Source organism: Chamaea fasciata, unplaced genomic scaffold (assembly GCF_029207755.1).
Source record: "Chamaea fasciata isolate MVZ Bird 193981 ecotype frontalis unplaced genomic scaffold, bChaFas1.0.hap1 SCAF_2, whole genome shotgun sequence".
In the NCBI taxonomy this organism is placed as follows: domain Eukaryota; kingdom Metazoa; phylum Chordata; class Aves; order Passeriformes; family Sylviidae; genus Chamaea; species Chamaea fasciata.
The window spans coordinates 109,468,429-109,491,556 of NW_027094087.1; the positions used below are offsets into that span (position 1 = coordinate 109,468,429).

The 23,128-nt window shown below is 38.0% G+C and overlaps 1 protein-coding gene across 7 annotated transcripts in view; it reads right to left on the minus strand.

Annotated features, from left to right (window-relative positions):
• Positions 1-383: 383 nt before the first annotated feature.
• The window catches only part of CASK (calcium/calmodulin dependent serine protein kinase), a 192,196-nt gene continuing 169,451 nt past the window's right edge, over positions 384-23,128 (minus strand). For 4 of the 7 annotated variants that reach the window (XM_066177042.1, XM_066177043.1, XM_066177045.1 and 1 more), the window contains 8 exons: positions 22,689-22,724; positions 19,724-19,920; positions 18,344-18,459; positions 13,499-13,579; positions 13,326-13,406; positions 11,695-11,897; positions 9,798-9,881; positions 384-4,055 (listed from right to left, as the gene is read on the minus strand). In XM_066177042.1, the coding sequence (XP_066033139.1) occupies positions 3,879-4,055; positions 9,798-9,881; positions 11,695-11,897; positions 13,326-13,406; positions 13,499-13,579; positions 18,344-18,459; positions 19,724-19,920; positions 22,689-22,724 (975 nt within the window). In that variant the 3' untranslated portion in view covers positions 384-3,878. The remainder of the gene's footprint in view (positions 4,056-9,797; positions 9,882-11,694; positions 11,898-13,325; positions 13,407-13,498; positions 13,580-18,343; positions 18,460-19,723; positions 19,921-22,688; positions 22,725-23,128) is intronic. The other 3 variants (XM_066177041.1, XM_066177044.1, XM_066177046.1) reach the window with 2 other exon arrangements.

Sequence of the window (23,128 nt, forward strand, 5' to 3'; positions counted from 1 at the left end):
GTTAGTCTGTGCATTAGCTTTTCCTAATGGCTCTAGCACCCAGTTTTTGGAGTATACACACCAGCCCAATGTTGCTCAGGTTGCAACACCTCATCTTCCATGTTGTCCTTTCAAAATCAACTGAGTAACCTTCTTCATGAAGTTTCTGAGGTAGGTGGTGATGTTTTCTTTTAGAGGTGAGTGGCACTGCATTGTTCTTGACCAAACCACATAAAAAGAAAACCACTGCTAAGACATGTGGAAGAATTTGGATTTAGTGATGAGATTTGGAATGTCATTCTGGCAGTGGCCAGGAGTCTAAACTAGGCTACCATTTCCATGCAATAATCTTACCACTCTGAGACACTGAGTAACCTAGTGTACTTTTATTAGGTAAATGGAAGCAGAGATTAATGAACATTTATTGGACCAACTTAACACCTTGAAATCACAGGCATCAGTCAGACTGAGAGGCAGCATACTGAAAAGATCAAGTTTTCTTTACAAATCTATGAGCCCCTGTACAAAAATAAAGTATAAAAGGGGCAAACAGAAACATTTGTATCTTCCCAATCCCAGGGCTGCTTCTGAGGTCACATTCAGCATAAATTTAGAGAAGTCCATGAGGCGCTCTAAATTATGCAGTGATATTTACAGTACCAGGAGGACCTTTCTCCACTTGGAGACTGAAAAAATAAAAGAACTGTAACATCAGCTTTGCACCTGCACGAGCCTTCCCCATGCAGGTGAAGCTTCCAGCTCAATTTCTGCAGCCTTTTGCCCTCTATGTACCACGCAAACAACACTTCAGACGGGTTTGAGCAGGGTGGGAGGATTGGACAGACTGACAAGTGTTGGGCTTGCTCTGTCTGGGACTGTGCAGAAATCTGCTCATGGAGTTCACTGTGTCTTGTGGATCTGCTGAACTTAAAGCCTAGGTGGGGTTTCCAATTTAATCTTTTGCTACTGAAGGTTCCTACAAGGCAAACAGACTGTGGTAAAGAGGAGGCAAGACAGGATGCTAACTATGTGCTTTACAGTTTTTGTCTCTTGAGAAAAGGTTATACAGTGAGAATAAAAGAAACAAAGCTCTCCAGGTCAATCTTTCTACTGTGTAGCATTAACTGAAGGGTAGTTCCACTTGAGAGAAGAAAAGGTATTAGTTACATAAAATCACTACTTATTGTCATCTACATAAGGCAGAAGCACCCTCATGGGCCTTGTGAGATTTCTTTCTGTACAAGCTGGATACACAGAAACTCCAAGAAATTCACATTAACAGAGTCAAAAGTGTATATTTAAAACATTTATGATGGACTATACTTGAATTATCAAAATTACTTTACCTGTTTAATGCCATAAACATTTGAGATGAAAAACGTGTCACTGAAGTCAGACAGCAATGCTCACCAGAGGAGTTTGTATTTCTAACATCAGAAACACTCCGCTGCTTGATTTTCAGCAGGTCTTCCCATCTTTGTGCTTTGCTGGGAAAAGAGGTAGTTCTGAGAGTGAATGAACCTGTCACTTCCATGAGCTCAGCCAGCGTGGACTCACCACTGCAGCAGCTGCCTACAGGACATCAGCTACAGTTCACCCAGGACTAAATGACACAGACACTTGAAAAATTACCTCTTACTCACTATAAATAGTTCAGTTTGCACCATTCTCATCTTCCAGGGCTAAGCCCAGAACAGATGAGCACCAGCAATTACTCTGACAGTTCCCTCTTGTTTCCCTCTTGTGCACGTGAGGCCCACACTGACTCATCCATTGCTTCCCACAAAACTATAAATTCAAGGGACTTGGCTACAGCTCTTGTTTCGGGATGCAGCCTGTGATTCCAGCTGTGGCATTAAGGGCATTCAGCAGGTGGGGTGAAGTGATGGATGAACTTCCCTTCCGTGGGCTGCAGGAAATAAACACCTTTGCCTGCCCTGGCTGGGTGGGAGGAGGCACAGCCAGACTGAGATTTCAGCTGTGGATTTTACAAGAATTGTAAACAGATTTGACCACCCAACCTGCAGAAGGAGTAGGCAAGAGAAAATTAGCAACAGAATTACCCCTGTGAGAAAGACTCAACCTTGAGAACACTTTTCGGATTGCAGGTGCAATGGTCCCGAAGAACTGGAAGAGCCCACAGACCAACTCCAGGTGAAAGTTCCACTTTGAGGAAAAATCCTGTATCGCTGTATCATTTTAATATAAACACTAAAATTCATACTATACAACAGCACAGCCAACCAAACTTTGAGGAGAAGTCATTTTAAGCAACAGGGTATTTATGACACCTAAAAAGAGGTGGCAATGCCTGCTGCCCTTCACCATTTTTTCAGAGAAAATGCAAATCATGTGGGCCAGCGAGAGCATGAAGAAGGGAAATGAAGTGCCAGGCAAGTCCATGGTTACATTTTTTTCAGTTGGCTCTGCCCTAAATCCAACTTTGTGGAAAGAAGCCTGTGTTGATCCAGAAGGAACAGAGCCCCTGGGACAGACTGCGGGCTGTGCCCTTACAAAGGCTTCCCTTACGGACTTTAAGACACTTCTCCTCACTGCACGAGCCACTGATTTGCTCTCGAAACTCCCTGTGATGAAATGAAGGACCCAAAAGCATTTAATTGTTGAACACATAAAAGGAAGTATATTTAAAATAAAAAAAATTGGTCAGACTGTAGAGTCAATTACCATTTTTAAAGGAATTTACAGGGCTGTTGTAGATGAGTCTTTTGGAATAGTCAGTTTATCGCAATGTCTAAACTGGTTTCTTCATTGCACAGTATTTTCTTTTAAAATGTGTGCATCTTTAAACAATTACATACATATTAAAAATCAGCATTTCTTTGCTTCAACTTAATTAAAACGTTAATACTCTCAGACAACACAGATCTGAAATGGTGAAACCAGTAATTGCCCCCTCCCACCTTACAACAAATTAAATTGAGACAAAATTACAAACACATTTCACTACATGATTATTATTAATAAAAATCAGTTTTTCTTTTTTTTTTCTTTTTTTTTTTATAAAGTTGCCCAAAATGCAAGGGATGTGCATAGGTTTACAACTTAGTCAGAATAATATTTTGCTTTATTCCCTTGGGTACGTGTTCCCATGAACGGAATGTACTTTGCTGTAGATTACAGGTTTTATCAACACAGATACACCAACGGCATGAACGCTTGCGACTGTCCACATGCATTAAGAGTCAAGACCCAATTTCAAATTTCTAAAACTTTTACAGAGTTCTTCAAAGAGACAGTATCACATTATCTGGATGTTACACAAAAGTACTTAAAAATACTATCCTAGGAGAGGAAAAGAAAAAAAAAAGCGCAGAAAAAAAAAAAGGCCTTTAAAATTTATGAATTTGTTTCGTAACCACTAGACTAATTACTTCAAATAAATAAAAGAAAGCAAAGTATTCCAATCCATAAAATCAGACTCTAAAAAGAATGTAGTGTTCCACCCCCAAGTTAAGGTAACAGAATCATATTATTATTACTATTAAAATAGATTATAGAAAGCAGCATCTATTTTGTGCAGTTTTTAGGGGCCCTTGAAATAAAAAGCTATGATTTTCAAAAATATAACATTCCAAAGGACTGAATAATACATATATTTAAAGATACATTTTATTAAAGTTTAGGAGAAATGATTAAAAAAAAGATACTGTCTCTTTAAATTAGTGTTTCGTCTTTTTCTCCCCCTCCTCCTATCTATTCGGACATGACAATAATTATATTTTAGGTCACACTACATCTAGGTAGTCTCTAGGGGCCAAGACCTGTTGACACAAGGTCAATAACGAAGAGGTTTTCCATGTATGAGGTGGTTCCCAGTAATGACAGATTTTTTTTCTTTTCTTTTTTTTTTTTTTCTCCTCAATTCTCTCATTCCCGGTCTAGTAGACCCAGGAGACCGGGACCCACTGGGAGGCTGTACACACGAGCTCGATGGCTTCCTCCAGGTGCCTGATGGTTTCATCAATCTCATTGTTGATAATTGTAAGGTCAAAGTAGTGTGCATATGTTCTCTGTAGGATTTCTGACTCCTTCTGCAGGCGCTGAAGGGATTCATCCTGTTCGGAAGCCGGGAGAGAAAACGGGAGAAAAGAAAAGTTGGATTGTTTCGTGCTCTTCCACAAGAGCTCCTCAGCTGAGAGGGAAATGGGCAAAAAGGCCTCAGGGAGTCGAGGTGCTTTAGCTCTCCCACCTACAACTATGGGAATCCCATGGGAGAAAGGGCACAGTTTCCCTCTGGAAGCTGACACTCGAACAGCACTCGGTTATTGACATTCTTGGAGACAAAACACAGCTCTAGAGTTAAAAAAGCAAGGTAGAGGATGGAAGCTTGGAGAAGCAGCAATGGAGACCACATGTGAATAAATCAGACAAGGTACACAAGTAAGAGCTATTGGGCCTATGTCCCAGTGAGAACATGAGAAACAGGAGGAGGGGAGAGGCTGTTGGGTATCAGCTGTTCCCAGTTTTGGTAATGTTTTCTGTTCACACCAATCTTCTGGGTCTGCTTCCTTTAACCACAATTTACTGATAAGGAAGTTCTCACTCTGCATTGCTCCTCTGTGGTTTCTATCTCAGAGCAGGGCATTGCCAGCCCCTCTCAGTGGGAGCTCCTGGAGATGAACCAGGCAGCCCAGACATCAGAACTTCGGTTAGCAAGGTCTGCCTGCCTGAGAGAGTTGGATACAAAAAACTTCTTCTTCCCAGGGTTCTGCAGCAATTTTGAATTCTCTTCCTGCAAATTTTCTTATGAATTAAAAAAAAAACCCTAACAAACCCATTTGCTGTTTTCAGGAACCTTGAAATAGCCACAGGAAAGCAATCAAGTCTTTCCTGTCCTACAGGTTTGGGGCGGATGTGGTGCAATACAACTCCTGCTGCTCTGCAGTATGCACAGGCTCAATGATTGATCTAGTTGATCAATCAGCTGGGATACACTTTTCTAAACTCTAAAAGCAGAGTTTTAGGCTGAGGAAGTACAGACACAGTACTGTGTGCTTAACATCTGGCTGTTAAGATGACCTCCACCTTTACTTTATTTCTGTTTCAGCTTCCCTAGTATTTGTAATTACAAGGAACTGTGCAACAACAGCTTTCAGGTCCCCTGAAGGAAACAACCTGCTCTGAGACAGTTCTCCTTCCCTGTAGCAACGAAACCAACCACTTCTGGAGGAGAAGTTCTCTGCCAAAGTTACAGTTCTGCTTCTCTCCTGAAGCTGCAGACTCAGATGGGGAGGGGGCTGTGTGCTGTGGTTGTCTTCACTTGAAAATTATTACAAATTTCATTCCAAGTCAGGCAAATATTCCTCACGTGCATTTCTGTTCAAGGATGTTCCCTGTATGGGCCATTTTGCACCACCAGCAATTCCTAGAACTTCTGTAGAAAATTCCAGCGCGTGCAAATTTAATTTATGCTATTAACAAACAGAACAATGTGGATCAATACTAGTATTAAATATTTTTGTGGAATATTTCATATGGCCCAGTGTCTTTAAGCCAAAACCCTAGTTAGGTAAACTTCCAACTTCACAGAGATTCCAAAAGAGACATCCATTTGTATCAGCTGAGCATCAAGCCTTTCCTGCTTAAATTAACCTACAAAGGAATACCAGTACATTGTCCTGCAGAGTATTTCCAGTGCTTTAAATGTACCCAGCTAAGATTAACGTTGTATTTATAGTCTGTCTTGTCCAAGTCATACTGCACCTTGAAAAGAGTTTTGATCTCATGACACAGGGCTAACAGTAAAGCCCCTGGAAGCCCTAAAACTCTTAAATTCTTATGCAGATTTTGAATTATTATGCAGATTTCCCATCGATGTTACTTTTACCAGCAGGTATGGGACTTTTCTCACTAGAGCAGCTATTTTACTGTGACTGACAATGAGAATCTCTAAATCTTACAGCTATCTCATCTTAAAAAAAGCCAACTGGTAAAGTTTACCCTACACACACAAATTCCACAAAACTAAACGTTTCAAAAATTCATTTTTGAAATTTTTGTGACTTAGCTTCTCCTAGATCCAACTTTACTGGGATCAAAGTGGTCTGTATTTTGCAATATCTAAATTTCCTGTCGGAAGCCTGTTGGAAATGCGAATCATTACTGCTTTCACATGCTTTTATGGGAAGTAATAAGTTTGGGATAGGCCACTGCAACATGTTTCAAATAGGCTCAAACTTTCCTAAGCTCAGCAAAAGGAAAAGAGATTAAAGTTCTTTATTTTTGTTTAATTCTGGGACTAAATTTCACCTGTGTTTATGATAGAGTATCTATTTGTACACGTCAGACTTGGCTGTTTTCTCTGAGTCTGCCAGACTTAAATACCAAAACTCATCTGTGAAGCTAGCTGTAATCAAAGTATTTGCTGTATTAAGTTCCTCACAATTTCTCTAGAATGTCTTAAATAAATTTTTCATACTGAACAACCCAGATTGTGTTCCAAGAAGGAAATTCTTCAGCAGTTGTGCTCTCAATAGTGTCAAGAAATAAGATATTTATCAAAATGTTCAGCAAGCTTCAGACAAACAAATGGCCACAACTTCAGAAATTTAGCATTTGGGAGCACAACATCTGCCTTTCCTTCTTCCCTCAGGTCTTGTGCAACACGAATTCCATGTGGGTCCAGTTGCAATGTGTCCATTATTGGATCAGACTTTTTCTTCCTAATTCAATTTACATTCCTAATCCCTCCTTTTCCACCACAGCTGAAAGGAGTGAAACATGGCTTTATCCATGAAATACCCCCATGGACACAAAGGCCACCAGTGGCATCTTCACTCTCTGAGGGCTGGGTTTTTTGGCCTGAAAGTACATAGGACAAACAGCTGCCACTTGTGGTAATCAAAGCCCAGCCCAACAAATTACTAATTTTCTCTTCTAAGGCTGTGGACAATGTGTAAACACCATCAGGCCTTTGCCAGTTTTGCTCCAACAGAAAGAAATTTGCAATTTAAATAAAGAAAATAAATTAAAGAAATTAAAATAAAATAAAATATTTTATTTTAATAAATAAATATTAAAATAAAATAAAGAAAAATTTATTCTTTAAATAAAGAAATTTAAACAGCTGGTGAGCTCCACACTTCCTAAGAAAAATTCCTTTTATTCTTTGGCTGTAGGAAGGGAGGAAGCGCAGCTAAAAGTCTGAAGAATTTGTCTCAATAAGGTTTACATCAAACAAATGGAGCCTGTGATCCATTTGCTGCTGTCTGGGCAACGGAGGCAGAACAGCTGGAGGAAAGAGGAACTACCCCAAGGTTTTCTGATACACTCTCTCCTCTCTCTGTTTTAGCACAACCACCATCTGATTTAAGCCTCCTCTGTGATCAGACAGGTGGGTGCATTCTGGGAGATTCCCTGTGTGATTTAAATTGGTCTTGTGCTTTGCAGGACAAATGCTCACAGTGCATTGCTACACTCACTGGAAAAGATAATATTTTGTCTTCTGACTTCTGCTGTGTGGGCCTCGATTACTGAGACATTTTGTGAGGTCTTTGACAGGCTAAAGTGTCTCAAGAGAGACACTGTTAGGATCAGGCCTCTTCACTGATTTACCACGAAGTTCAGATATATATCTGTAACAGCAGTAATTTTACTCCATAGCCTCTTTCTTCACTAGCAGATAATTTTAGCGCAGATATCAAAAGTCATTATTACATTAAATTTTGACTCCAATGGCAAAAGTGATGTTGAACGGGAACAAGCATATCTACATTCTAGAACTACTGCAATAACCAGGACTACCTTGTGAGCCCCTAGCTGGTACTTACAGGCAGTTTTCTGCACCATTTTGGCAGCTATGTACAATTAGTACGAATGCAGGAAAATGAAAAGAAAAGCAAAGATGAAATTTAAGAAAACATGGGGAGGGAAAAAAGGACAGTCATTTACAGAAGTGTTCGCAAAAAGCTCAAGTAAAATAAAACAAGGCAGGGCAAGAGGATCAACAGAAAAGGAAACTCATTATGCAAATGAACCTTTCAAAAGGGAAGCATGAATGGGAAATAGGAAACACACACTCCTCACCCTTGTTTGCTGCCTTGCAGGCTGCTACCACACAGACACACTTAGCTTATCTGCCCAGAAAACCTTGGGAAACGGGACCCTGTGTTTGGGTAAGGTCTGTTGCTACTACCATCACCGGCCCCTCCCTTTCCTTAACTTTAATTGATTAGTAAATTAGCATGTTTTGTAGGTGTGGCCTTGGCTCAGCAATTCATGTGCCTGGGTGAAACCCTGCGGGCACAAAGACTTTTGTCACAGGAGCTTAAAATAAAGACAGGTTTTACATCATGAATGCAAATCTTTAGAACACAACACTTTACTTCTACTAATTCTCTGGCATGAAGTGCTTCCCCACCACTACCATAAAAGGCACATTTCTGTTCTCTTCCCAGTGTATGAGGGGAAATGTTTTCTCCCTCATATGAACTATCCCAAGTGTCTCTGAAATACATCCTACAACTGGAAGATGAAAATTTAAGTACCACTGGCAGATGAGTGAGGCCAAGGAAAGACATCTGGGAGCTGAGACAGGCATGGCAATGCTATTTGTTTACACAAAGGAAAATTCAGTGTAGATGACACAAGTCCAGTACTTTATCAAGATTCTACTGATTCACAGCATCACCAGCAATTACACAAAGTGTCACTTCACTAACATAGCAAGCCGTGCTGTGCTGGGAGATCTTTGCTTTTACTCTCTTGGGTTGTACCATCAGGGTGTGGGTCCCTAAGTCACAGTGAAATGACATAATGCTGTGAAAGTGAACAGAGCCTTCTTCCCCCTCCTATCCCTCTTTCACTGCTTCTTCTAGCACTGGTGCTTAAAAATTGACAAAATTCCAATTTAGAGCTAAAGTAGCCCACTAAAGCATCATAGTGAACTAGCAGAAGGCCTCAGCTGTCCTTAAAATTCCAGCTGAGGCCAAAATTCTTCACTTTCCACTTTTGATTTGAACCATCATTCAGATTGTTTGCATTTAAATATGTTTGTCGTGCTCCTTCTTTTCCTGCAAGCCTCTGCAGTGAAGTCACAGCTTCATGCTTATGATACTGTAATTACATTTCTATAGAAACCTGCTGTAGTGACACGGCTTCTGACTTTGTGTTTTGATGATCAAGGAGACATCTAGGATATTTGGAACAGATTCATGAACAAATCCAACAGATTCAATACTTGAATATCATGGTTTAAGGAAGACTGAGCAAATTAAGCGTTTGTGAAAATGGAGTTTGCCTTTGTGTCAGCTAAATCCAGAATTGCTAGGTATCCTTGAAATCAGCAGCAATCTGCAGAGCAGATACCCTATAAAAACTAATGGATGGATGTGGATGTCCATGAATACTGAGCATTATTCCACAAGCAATTACCCCTTGGGTCAAAGCTTCCAATTCTTAGAGGACAGTTGTCAAAATGTGTTAGTCTATTTCTGATACATATTTGCTCTGCAGGGAAAATGCTAAAGCTAAAGGTAGGATCAGTGCTGGCATTGCAACTCACAATTCAGTAATTGGTGCCAATGATTTGGAAATGGATCTCTGAGCTGGAGCAGGGAATGAAATAAAAGAATATGTACTTTTAGAATAAAGCACATGGATCCATCCTCTTGAAGCCCACATTTTGAATTACCAGTTCAAAAACAATAAATGCATGTCAATCAACCTAATAAACCTGTTATTCAATTATTTTTCTGCCTCTTCATTTACAGACAAGGAAACAAAGAGTCTGATCTGCACATTTGAATCTCATCCTTAATTCTGTCTCTGCCAGGACACCAGATTGTAACGTGCCATACCTCATTAATGCCTGGGGTAATCGTAGGTGCAGCAATAAAAACAACAAAAGGAGCAAACTCTGCAGTTCTCAGGACCTTCAATGCCTAGGGAAAAAAAAAATCAGATACTTTAGAGGAAACCTCCAACAATCAATGTGAAGTAAGTTTAGTCACACAAGCAAAAGACACAAATTCATGATCTACCAAAGCTGGATTTGTTTTTAACTGAATTGGAGTCAAGACCTTAGTAATACAGACACCTAACTTTTTCTATTATTTTACATTTTTGGTGGTCAAAACATATATTTATCCTTAATTAAAGTGAGTTTATGAGACAGTTAAAGCTTTAGCATTTTCAGAGTGCCTTTCCCCATACAGTCTCAGAGAGTGTGGAATTCTGTTGACATTTAAACTGACTGATGAAACACCACGTGAAAAAATTCAATCATGCCATAAATAGGTAAAAGAGCCAACTGTGTTTTAGAATCTTGATTAGGATATAAATTTCATTATTGCAAAATTATTATTAAAAAAAAAAGAAAATGAGATGTGAGAAGTTTGAAGTGTTTAAAAATTGAGCATAGCACTAAATGCAGTAAATACAGCTCCAATCTCCTGAACCAAATCTGTGCAAAAGAGTTCTCATTGCAGAGTTGCCTTAATGAACTGAGCTGAGTGACACAGAGCTGCCATATGTGAATCTCTGTCACAGATCTCATCTCAACTGCAGTGCAGGACAGTGGGTTAAACATCTCAGCTGAACTCAGAGGGATGGACAAGATAAAGTCAGACTACTAAAGGTCAGTCTGGTTTTGCTCTTTCGATTACTTGTCTTCTCCAAAGCTTTTGCTTTTCAAAGAAACCAACAAAACAAAACACCCACAATCCACCCGTCCCCTGAGCTAAAAGGTTTTCTTCATCTCTGCTGCTTGAAAGCCACCAACAGGAATCACCTCTGCCAACCTGCTCCAAACAAGAGACAAACCCCATAAGTGAAATGCAAGAAAACCCATAAAACTAAGAGTGCCTGAGGGAAAACAGGCAAGTGGTGTAAGACAACCAGGAGTAAATCCACAAACAGGCTGGCCTCAATGAGCTGAGATGGATGAATGAGGAAGCTGGTTAGCAAAGTGGCTTGCTGGACACCAGCTGGAGGAAATGTGGCAAAGGCAGCTGTTACCAAATGTAAATGTATTCTAACAAAGATTAAGATCACTTCTGAGAACTGTACAGCTCTTGAATAATGCATATGGAAAAAGTTTATCGTAAGAGTTTGCTGTTAACAGCTGCTCCATTTGAACTAACTACAAATGCTGCTCTCCCTGAACGCTGTTAAATGTGGGATTTTATTTTTAAGAACACCACACCATGACAGTCTGAACTGTCTTAAAAAAATTTAGTCAGGTATCTCATTTCTGTTGTGAAATTCTTAGAAAAATTTGAACTTCCTGAATCCATTCACAAAGAAGAAACAAGTCAGCAAATTTAAGTAGGTAACACCGGTCACAATTTTGTCTTTCCTCCCATTTCCTACATCTGCTAGAATAATATAAACATCACAATTGTCTATATTCATGTTGTTTCACTTAAAAAATATATAAACAGATCCCTGTGAATTGAAAGTAATGACTACACAGATGTTTCAAAGGAAATACATCAGAATTTTCCACAGATTTTCTACAATGAATAAATAAACTATTAGTGTTTCTTGAGAGCCTGATTTTTCCTTCATCTCTGTGTTCTTCTAACCTTATGATTACCAGAATTCCACAGACTGATATTCTGGTGGTCCAAGGACTTTTGTTTCACATCACTTTATGCAGCACTTACCTAGTGTGCAATCAATAAAAACATCTCAAGGAAATAAAGTTGAAGGATTTGTGATGAATCCCATTTTTATACACTTCTGATTAGTTACCTGAGGTTCTACATCAAGTATTGCAATTAGTCCCTGCTCATGGATCTTTCGTATTGTTTCCAGTTTTGTCCCATACATTGCATCCTCATGGCTGCCATATTCCAAATATTCATTGTTTGATATATCCTGCATCATTTGGTCATGTGATACAAAGTAGTAATTTTTGCCATTTTCTTCATCTTTCTTTGGAGGTCTGGTTGTGTCTGAAAATACAAAATATTTTAGTGCAGAAGCAATATTAACGTTATATACGGCTTCTTTTTTCTGTTTGTTTATCCATACTTATTCACTGAATGATGACCTGCCAAATCACATATAGAGTAATGAAGTATGAGGCAGTCAGAATGACAGGCACTGGGAAAAGCAGGGATTTGAGGGATATATGTTGGGAAAAACAGAGGTAGAGTCCCTAGGGTCTACCGAACTTAAGATACTAATATTTCTCCTAAATCCTCTTCCGTCCTGAAAAACATTCCTGCATTTTCTTTTTTTTTTTTTTTTTTTAAATTAAGTTTTCATGAGCGTGAAAAGCCTAAGTCTAAAAAACAGTTTAAAAACCTGATTACCTGTGGTCAAGAGAGGTGAAAGCTAATTAGGAATAATATACTTTTTGAATGAGAAATATGGCCTACCAATCTTTTGAATTAACGGCCATGGTGTGTGACCTGATCTTTTTGATCAGGTTTTCAGTATGCAGGTAATTTCTTCATGAAACATTCTCCCAAATGCCTCACCCAATTTAGGTCCCATCTCAAAAGCTACCTGCTACATCATGGTTTTGTAAAGGAATGCAGAAAATACATCTTTTTAGTCTTATAAAATCAGTCAAACAATTTCAGTGCTTCCATAGAGCAGGAACCTAATGCAGGCAACCTAAGGGATGTTCATCATGGTATAGGTGAGTCAATTTTAAAAGCATCTGCAGATAAAATAACTAATTTCTGTGAAGAAAATTAGGTGAGTGTCACTTCTGAGCCATGTATGGTATTTCTGAGGTCAGCCTGAAATAGAGTGGACAGGTAGGGGCTGGATGCACTTGTTTCGGTGTGCTTAGCTTGAGGAAAAAGGATGCATCTCCAAGAGATCATATAGTGGGATGTGCAATTCCTGCAGGGTATTGATAGAGATTGTCATGAAAGGAAAACACCTCTGTGCTCTTCATAACAACCCACTGGTAAGCAGTGAAATTAACTGTGTTTTCTTTTACTTAGTGGCATCTCTGGAAACTTGAAGTTATTTTAAGGCAATACCAGTCCCTTAAGACTTGGCTGTGTAAAGTAATTAAAACATTAAAGGTTTCCTCTAAATCCAGCTCATATTTCTTCTCATGGGAATTGCACACAATTAAAAAAGAGAAATCTTTTATCCTTTATTCTAAATTAACGAACACTTGGGGTGGAGAGAAGTACGCCTAACAAGAAGTTTTGAGAGTAAGGAACATTTGATGCAAAAGTGGTGCTACTTTCCACCCTGCCCTTTGAAAAAGCCGAAGAAACACACCCAGCTTTACACAGCTCCCACCTTTAAGGCAGGATTTGTCTCAGCTGAGCTGAACACAGGCAGTAGGACAAGAGGGGTGTTTTCAAGGAGGACACAAACAATCCTGCAGCACACTGAACCCTGCTACTCACGAGGAATGGGGTAAGCAAATCTGTCCGGATGTTTTGTGATGAGCGTGTTTTTTATGTGTCTTCTTCCGACACCGTGTGCACCTGAGCCACAACACAAAACAATCATTTAGAAATATGATTTCCACCAGAAGGGCTTCAAAACTATGATTTCAAAAAAAACAACTGAAGATTACCTAGTAGGACTAGTGTTTTCCTTTTGAATGCTGGCAGCTTTACTACTTCTTCGTACGTGACGAGATCTAATTGATCAAACACTAAAACACAAAAGAAAGCCCCAATGGATAAGAAAAAAAAAAAAGGCACATGAAGGGTGACAACTGCTAAAAATTATAATTTTATCAAGTTTTAGATTTATAATACAGAGTAACTTGTTATGGAAAACAAAACCATTCATTCCTTATGCAATTTTAACAAGAGTGTTCATTTAAAAAACTGTGAAGAGCAGTAACAAAGCTACTGAGGTGCTCAGCAAAGGTTGCATGTCCTTTCATGCAGTGTTCAGCAGACCACAAAAATCAGCTATAACAGCATGCCATTCACGTTTGCATTCCTAAGAAATAGCAATACTAAAGAAAAATCTGTAGACAGTGACCAACATGAATACAATATGAGAACATCTATTTACACTGAAGATAGGGATACTTTCATAATAATGTTTTAACAAGATCTATGAGAAATGCACAGAGTGTTAATACTTTGTGGTAGTTACTCTTTCAAACCACACCATTTACTTGTAATTAGAGTTCTCTTTAAACACACGTGCTAATTAAACTGACATGCTTTTAAAACTTGTGACAGAATGAAGAATTCTAATGAAAAGTGATGGCATTACAGAAAAGAACCTTCACCATATTTAGGGAAAAATTGTAAAAGTATTAATTCAGTATATCATTTCAACTGCAGTTGAAATTGGATGAATTCCATCATGCCTATCAATCTGTTGTCAATTGCCAGGGAATATAATGATTGACAAATCAAGTTTTGTTCATTAATAACAGCTTATTCCTCCTGTGCCCAGTAACACATCATCTCTGGTGACTCCTGCTGAATTCTAAAGAAAGGAGCAGCCAGGAGGCAGTTATTGATATTTGTAAAGATTACAGCAGCCAGCAATTGTGGAGCAGAATGATGAACAAGAGCTTTCAGTTCTGTATTTTTGCACGCTATGGAAAGGAGGGAGGAGAGACTCCATCCAAACTATGGAATCTCTGAGTGTTTCTAGTCTTAAGTGGTATATCCACCTCAGTTATATCCATCTTTTAGGATGAGTGTGGATCTATCTCATTTTTTCAATTTGACGGCAGTCTTTTTACCTGAAAGTCCAACAGCTTTAATTTGGTGAAACTACAAATCAGCCAACTGACACACTCAACTCTTTAAGGCCTTGAAAAGATAAAGATATGAAAAATTCCCAGTCCATTTGAAGCATTTTGAATTTCATCCTCAAGAAGAATCTCTTTCAACCTTTCCCCAAATACTACAAGCAAGAATTTAGTCATTTTTTTTTTCCATTCCACAATGGAATTCTTATTCTTGTTCTTGCAACTTCACAGTATTAATAATTAACAAATAAATAGCAAATTAATAATTCATTTCATAATAATGACTTACAACACACTAAACAGCTTTACCATGCTAACCATCTAAGCCTGCAAGTGTCTTTTTCCATTGAAAAATAATAATTAAAAAATCAATCCTTAATTTTCTTCTTGAACGAAACCATGTTATGTTAGATACAAACAACAGGAACAAACATCAGAAATGACACATATTAATGCCTTCATCACAAAGTAGTAGTATGGAGAAGATGTGTCTCAGTCTACATGGATTTAACTAATGATTGTGGGGTTCTCAAATGCAAAAGAAAAATGATTAATTTCTTAATATACAAAGATAGGAGGAATACAGGGCACACTTAAAGACTGAACTTCAATGCTTCTGTGTTACTAGCTATTAAAAGAAACGGAGCTCTTGAAAGGAAAACAGTAAGAAGCAAATAAAGAGGCATTGTCACTTGACAGGTTACTTACATGCACAGAGGCCATTGGGAGTAAGACAGCATGAAAAATGTACAGGGGTCATTGAGATATGGCTTGTAATATATTAGTAAAATAAAAAGTATATGCACAAAATAAACTTTACCATGCAATACTCTAAACACAAGGCAAATAAATCACATTAAGAAATGATAAACATATTTTATAAAAGCTTGGCAATTTTCTACATTATGCATAATATGGAGCATAGTTCTGGTATGTTCTGTCCTTTTCTGAAGCCCTGCAATAACAACCTTTCAGCTAAATAAATAAAAAATATATCTGGATATCACTGCAGCATATCTCTAGAGCATTTATAAAAATGTCAGTGAATCTAATAATGGAAAAGATATTTCATTTTTTCTGTGGGCTTTGGTTTAAAACTGACATTATACTGATAAAATATATCATCATGAAATTGCCTAATACTCTAATATGAAGCATGGAGGGAAGAACAACAGGATTACGTTTTTCTTGTAAAGGAGAATGTATTTGCTCATAATTCTAAAAGTAACTGAAATAATCTCCTGTTTACTTCATAAAGTATGTCTGATTTGCAGAATAATCTCATTTCTGCTTCCATTAATATCTCATATACCACATCAGCTCTCAAATCATTAGCTTGCTACCCAAATCTGAGTTGACTATGAATTATTTTACTGGGTCACTTCTCAGCACCCCAGTTCAGTCTCACCCCTAAGAGAAAAATAACACACAAGTCCAAATAGATTGCAGACTGCTGATCAATTTATTTAATTTGATACTAAGGATATAAGAGAAATAAATTCTACTTTCCTGTAGGAGCAACATTATGACAATGATTATACTTGTTTTGGATCCAGCAGAAGAAAAGATCTGGTTTTTATTCTGAAACAGAAGCACTGAAAGGTTGCAAGGGCCAGTGCTGCCATATTTCTGACTAACAATCCTGGATGTGACAGAGCACTTAAAAGAATGTCAATTCAGTGTCACCTCAGTTAAACAAGAGCTCACACGAGCACCAAAGCAATCTGTAATATTCATATACTGAATATCCTGCGTTTGGTGTCATTCTCTGGAATATTACTGGCATCACCTTCAGTACCTCAGGGACACTAAGATCAAGAACATTTCTACAAGAAATCTTGATTTCAATCTGTGCTTACATTAACTTTTTGACTTAGGGGAAAGGGGAAGATATATTCTGAAAGGAACAATTTTTCTTTTATGGTCATTATCATAATTTTTAATCTTTGTATTTCTAAGTTTTGGCAAACACCTGCTCTGATATAAATCAAATAAAGATACAACACTGCTGGTGAAGGCAGGTGAAGTGTGTGAATCAAAGAGCCATCAGCCTACTTTGAAATGTCTCCCTATGTCAAGACTATAAAGTCGAGATTCAGGAATTTACCTGATAGGAAATCTTTGAGCTAGTTCTGCCTGTTCCTTCTCCTTCCCTGGCTACCCTTCCTTTAGCTCACTCCCTTTGGCAGGCCCTGCTTACTCTCATGGGCATTTTTAGATCTGTATTTGCACTGAGAGCTGCATTAAGAAATGTATCTGCCCTAAAGAAAAATAAATCCATGGGTTTTTAGGGTTGTTCTTGATTCAGTTCATAGCACGGCCACAACTGAAGGGAGGAGCAACGCTGTGGGAATGTGTCCTGGGAGCAATTGGTATCAGTATTGTGGAAGACTCTGCCTCAAAATCCAGTTTACTCGCCACAACTTTTGCTGCAATTAGTAAAATGTGGCTGAGTGCTGCTGCAATGAAGGGGAAACATGAGAACAAGCAGGGTGTTAAACCAGAAAAAGGAAGGAACCTACTTAAAGCTTTCCATCTCTGCTTGTGAGAGCTTTCAGGGTAACAAATAGTTTTATATTCACCCGTGAACATTTTAAATGCAACACTGAATATAAAGAGTATAAACAACAATTACTGTCCTTTGACCTTCTTAGAATTTACTTTCAAATTGCTTTTAAGGAAAAGGAAATATTCTGTAATAGTGACACATTATGAGCTCTGATATTGCACACATTGTGCAGGTAAAGACAAATATATGAAAATACGGATTTATATTGTTTAATTGGTGTGTTCAAGAATGTAACTGAAAAAAACACCCAGAAATTCATGTAATATAAAATAATTTCATTACACTGCTTGGACAGGCATCTATTCTGATTCTAATAAAAATCTCTGCAAGTCTCTCAGGAGACCACAACAACATAAGCATCACAGAATGTGCTATCAATGCAGAAGCAACAGAAAAGTGTTGAAAAGCAGTTTCAGCACATTAAGGATTTTATATTAAAAGAAGAAAAGAAGCAAATTCAGCTCATAAATGACAGGGTCTGTCCTCTTTACTACTAAAGCTAATGAATTCTGCTTGACAAGGATCTCTTACTCTACACTTCTAAAATTTCCTAAAACAATTCATTTTTTCAGCAGTCTACACAGAAGCCCCAAACTCAGGATTCAGGCAGAAATCACTGCAAGGAGGATAAACCTCCACAGCTGGTTCTGTTTGGTAACTGTAAAATAACACACTGAGTATGCAATGGCTCTTACTCCACTTCCAGCTGTACCACTCCAACAAAAATGCTCTTTCATGATGTTTTCACAAATGTAATCTGTAACTATAAATACATATTAACAAGGATGCCACAGAACAGTCTTCCGTAGAGCACAGTACAGTTATATAGGTTGCAAAAATCATATCCTGTTTGTTTCTAATGCTGCTTTAAACATAAACCCCCAAACAATCTAAGCCTCTATCAGGATAAACTATGATGCACTGATTTTGTGGCAGCTTGCCTCTCACTGACTAAGCCCTACGCTTAAATAGAAAAGAACAAGCAGAGTAATGTTGGCATAATTAGAATTTTACTTATATTTTCCTAAGTAACTCATTAGGTTTATATAATAGTGCCAGCTGAACAATTAAAGGCAAGGCTTAAACTGCAAAAAATGTAACCTGTTACAGATACCTTTTGTTCATACCTGCATTGTGCTTTGCCAAGTATTTGTCTTTGTACTGCTTTTTTTTCTTTCCAAACCAAGTACAGCTGGCCTGCTGCTCCTGTTTGGTCTTCTCCATGGCAATACAAGCAACTCGCCTGACACAAGGAGGAGAAAAAAACATTTTCTGTTGTAATCAAAGATCTTTAAAAAGCTGCACAAAATGATTTAGAAAAGCATGACTTTTTTTATAGAACGTGAGTACAGTAAAACTTTTAAAAACATTTTTTAATGACTTCAAAGAACATATTTATGCAGGGGTACTTTGATGTAAGAATATTTTCTTAGAGGTAAATGATGGAAGCTCACAGAGGAACTGAGCACGGGAGGAAGGGCAGCTCCTGGAATGAATCCAGACCACTCTGCAGCAGATCAGAATGGAAGAGCACAAGGTCTGGAAAGACCATCATGGTGTAAATTACTGCAGAGCAAGTGGTGCTGTCCTGGAGGACAGTTTGGAAGTTGATCTTTCGGGTGAAGCCCTGCAAGGGACCCTGCTTGCAATGAGCACCTGTGCCTCCCTTACATCAGGGCTTGCACAGAGCTCAGGAGGTGGAACTAAAGCTCTTGTCTGCCTCTGTCTCCTGGCAAAATCTCCCTTAGCCATCCAGGGGGCACAGGAGCTGTGCAGAACTCCAATTCTCTTATGCAGCAAACCCTGTATGAAGTATTTTGGGCTACATTATCCATGTGGATAAACTTTAATGAGTTATGGCCATACCTTCCAAGGCTCAGCATTCACTGGCCAGAATTTGTGCTGATACATTTGATTTTTTTTTCTAAACAGCCCCGGCAAGAGGCTGTTTAAAGCCTCTGCACTGCTCAGTGCCATTGCTGTTCACTGAACCTGCCACCGGCACTGTGATTCTGTTCTCCTTTTTGACATTCACACGAAAAATGAAAAGGAAAGAAAACCCTAAAACTCCCGCAATGACCTTGCTGCCTGACAACTTGCTAAAGCCCTATTCCTGCAGCACTGGCATGTAAACAGTACTAATGAAACCCCTGATTAGAAGCTGAAAGAGAAAATAATTTGACCCTCTTAAATAGCCAATTTGCATGCAGCCATCGTCAATCCTAGTTTCGTACAGTATACCAGAAACCACAATGTTTGTTAACACAAGAGTTTGTTTTTTTTCAATGTAATCACACATATGAAATCGCATGGAGCCCTTACTGCTATGCATACATGAGAAAAAAAATCAATACCACACAAATTGAGTAAATACATAGATTTAGAAAAATAAAAAAGTAAGAAAAAGAAAAAAGAATTCGAAGGCTAGCTATACAACAATGAAAAGTATGAAAGACACAAATAAAAATCAAAACTAAGCTCATTTTTACAGAAAATTTAAGTCATACCATTCCTGAAGTTCAGGAGAAGGAATAAGACCTGCAGTACCATTTTTGGAGTTCTCAAGTTTACCCTGCCACCAGTTATGATCATCTTTGCTAATGATTTGGATAATATCACCAACTCGGAATCTGATGCCAGCTTCTTTGCAAGGAATGAGGTCATCCTTTGCTGGATCATATTCAAATTGTGCTCTTACATAGATCTACAAAAAAAAAAAGTTTATAAGAGACACTGCAATATCATTATTGGTATGGTATTCAGAATTAACAGGTGAAAATCTGATCTGTGAATGCAGCTATACATGTTGGTTGCAACAAGCAAAGAAAGAAACAAAAAAAGGAAGATGCCAAAGCAAAAGTGATAGTTGAAAATGAAAATGCCCCATCCAGCAAATGATGGAGACATATGATGTTATTTCAACAGCTCATGGTTTCTACATTCTATAGAACCTGAACAGCAAAAATGTAATAGACTCACAGAGTCCCTCAGTTATTAACTATCACAAATCATTAGAGAACACAAGCCAACACCTTACAACTCAATCTGTAATATACTTTGCAACTGAAGTCCCATGGTATGTTTTAAAAATTTCTGCGACAGGAAAATTTACCGGACAGTATAAAGGACTTTGGCTTTATTAGTGATCTTGAGAATGAGAATTTTTAAGACTCAAGACATTAAAAAAAAAAAATCTTTTTTAGTAACTCCTGTATTGTACCTATCATAGAGTTACTCAGAAGGAATGTGGAAATTCTCTGTATGGGTTTTTCAGTAAAAGTCTGCTCCAGTGTAAATAAAACTCATAATTTGAGCAAGTTATTCTCTAAGGAACACGAACAGAAAGAATCCAGACTCGGACTTCACAATTTAAAAGATTATACCAATCCTTTCCTAGTGTGTCACTGAGGTCTCAACCCTAGGAAGTAAAAATAAAAGTGATCTCCAGTTTTGGTTGCTAACTGGAGCCCTGATGCAACCAAGGATCTTAAAATCAAAACTGTCATGCCCTAGATGGGTAATTTCTACAGTTCATGAACTCCAAACATCACCCTACAGCATCTCAGACAGCCTTGTACAAACACACTGCTGATTTTCCTACTAAGAATGGACTACATTTAAAAATCTCCAACAATTACATTGCAAAGTAATATCCTTCTTAGAAAGTGTAACAATCACTTTTCAACTCTGCTCAAATTCTGCTCCAGTAATAGCTGTAACTATGCAGTGTTAGCACTATTCATGGCACTTAAAAAAGTAATCCAATCTGCACCTCGACATATGAATAACTTAACTTTAAATGGCTAATCACTTTTATCTCACATTTGATGTGTTTTTATTGGTTGCAGTGAGAGCATCAGATGACAATACCAATACAGAACTCAAATTTTAATGCATTAAATCTGACCCTTGCTCTGCTGTGCATTTGAGTTTAAAAAAGCAACTCAACTTCTTTTAATTACTTGAGAAATGGGATATTTTGAAACCAATTATGTTTACTTAGTAATTTGCTTTCCATGAAGTAATCAATATTGAGCCAGTCCCTTATTTTGCCTGAAGCTTATTCACATAGGTCTAGGAACATCAGCATTATTTTTACTATCTAGAAACTACCCTGATTTCAAGTCCCTGCTCCAGTTTGAGCCATTAGCCACCATATATTGGCAGTTCATGGAACAAAACAGACTTCCTTACACATAAAAATATAACTATTAGCCAAGCCCTCACTGTTTTCCAGGATGACAAGAAAAATATGCTGGTTCAATGGGAAAAATCAGGTAATTATAAATGGTGTGAGCAAGAGAAACACCATTATTTTGATATTGCCTTGAACAAAGTTTCTTCTCCTAGGGAAAAACCCTATGAGGGGCAAATGAATACCTAATATAAGTGTCTGGAAGGACTTTAATGGAGCCTTTCCAGGTTTACATTCAGGCAGCTTCAGAAGAAAATAGGAAGTTGAAAGAAACACAGAGAGCTTTGAAAATGGGAAGTGAAGTGAGAGCAAACCATTCTTGTCATAGAAGTCCCAGCCAACTCAACCAGACAGCAGAATAAAAAGATTCTCAAAGGCAAGAGTTAACGTAGCTGATTGACTTCTTGAATGGAACTGCAAGAGCTATTATAAAAATTCCTGGTAGAGAAGGAAGCTAATGATTTACATGGTTAAAAATTCAGAGGTAGATTCTGGAAAGACTAAAAATAACTGGAGCAGTTCCTGGAGATGGATCACAAATCACTTGACAGTATGTGTTCATTTGGAAGCTGCAGTAAAAGAACAAAAATTCTTAAAATTGCAAAGAGAAAGATAAGGAATCCTCTGAGGAGCTCTGTGTGCTTTCTTGGAATTTTCTGGAGAGGGAATATCTTTCTTTGGTCTGTGCTGACTTGCACAACCACCAGGTGAAGGTAACAAAGTTAAGGGAGGTTACTGAATATGGGACTTAGGACTGAAATTTTAAGAGACCATCTTCAGATTTATCAAACCTTAGCAGAAACTGTCCTTAATGTTTTTCTTTGAAAAACTTTGTTAATGCTAATAATTAGTTTCAGATAAACTCAGGCTTTACAATCTTTTTCAGCACAATATTTCAGAGTTTTAGACACCTGCCCTACTTGTCTACATTCCAGCTAAAACAGAAACTTGAGCTTTCCTCTAAGATTAAAACCTGCACAGGTCACTGCAAAACAGGAAGTCTATTAATGCATTTTGAACTAAATCCACACGTCCAGTTAAATTCACAATGACTTTGTAACTCTCACACATGTGGACACATGAAAAAAAAAAAAAAAAGCTATTTTGAATTAGCCACAAACAAATGAGTTAAAAAGAAAAATGAAAAAAATGGAACAAATTTTCCAAGCTTAAATGTTTTAGTCCAGCACATACAGAATATGAGGGGGGAAAAGGTAAGCAGGGATGTTTGCTAGCCGCTAAGTTCACAAAAATTCCCATGGAGGATGTCTATTCACCTGTCGTCCTTTTGGTTGTGTTGTCGATGGCAAGTCCTGCAGAATAAAGTCAACCCAGGAGAAGAAATTTTCATTTTACTTTTTAAGGGTACATAACACTGTTTGTTAGTGATTCATACTACATTGCAGTAAAATAATAAGTTAGACAAAAGTATAAAGCATTGACCCATGTTTAGAAATAACTTTTTTCTTAAAGAAAAATCAAACCCAGGCTGTTTAGCAGCAAGCTGAAGAAAGCAGGTAAAAAGTTTAAGCAGATAGAGAATGTGCTTTTTAATAAGTAATTCAGCATCTTCAACACAAAAGCACCACCAAGTGAAAGAGGCTCTTTATGTGAATGCCTTTTCCACTTAAGTATCAAGTTTTGCTTTTAAAAGAGAGAGGCTATTATAAATATAAAAACACCTATGATTAAAAATGTATAATGTGATCAGTTGTGC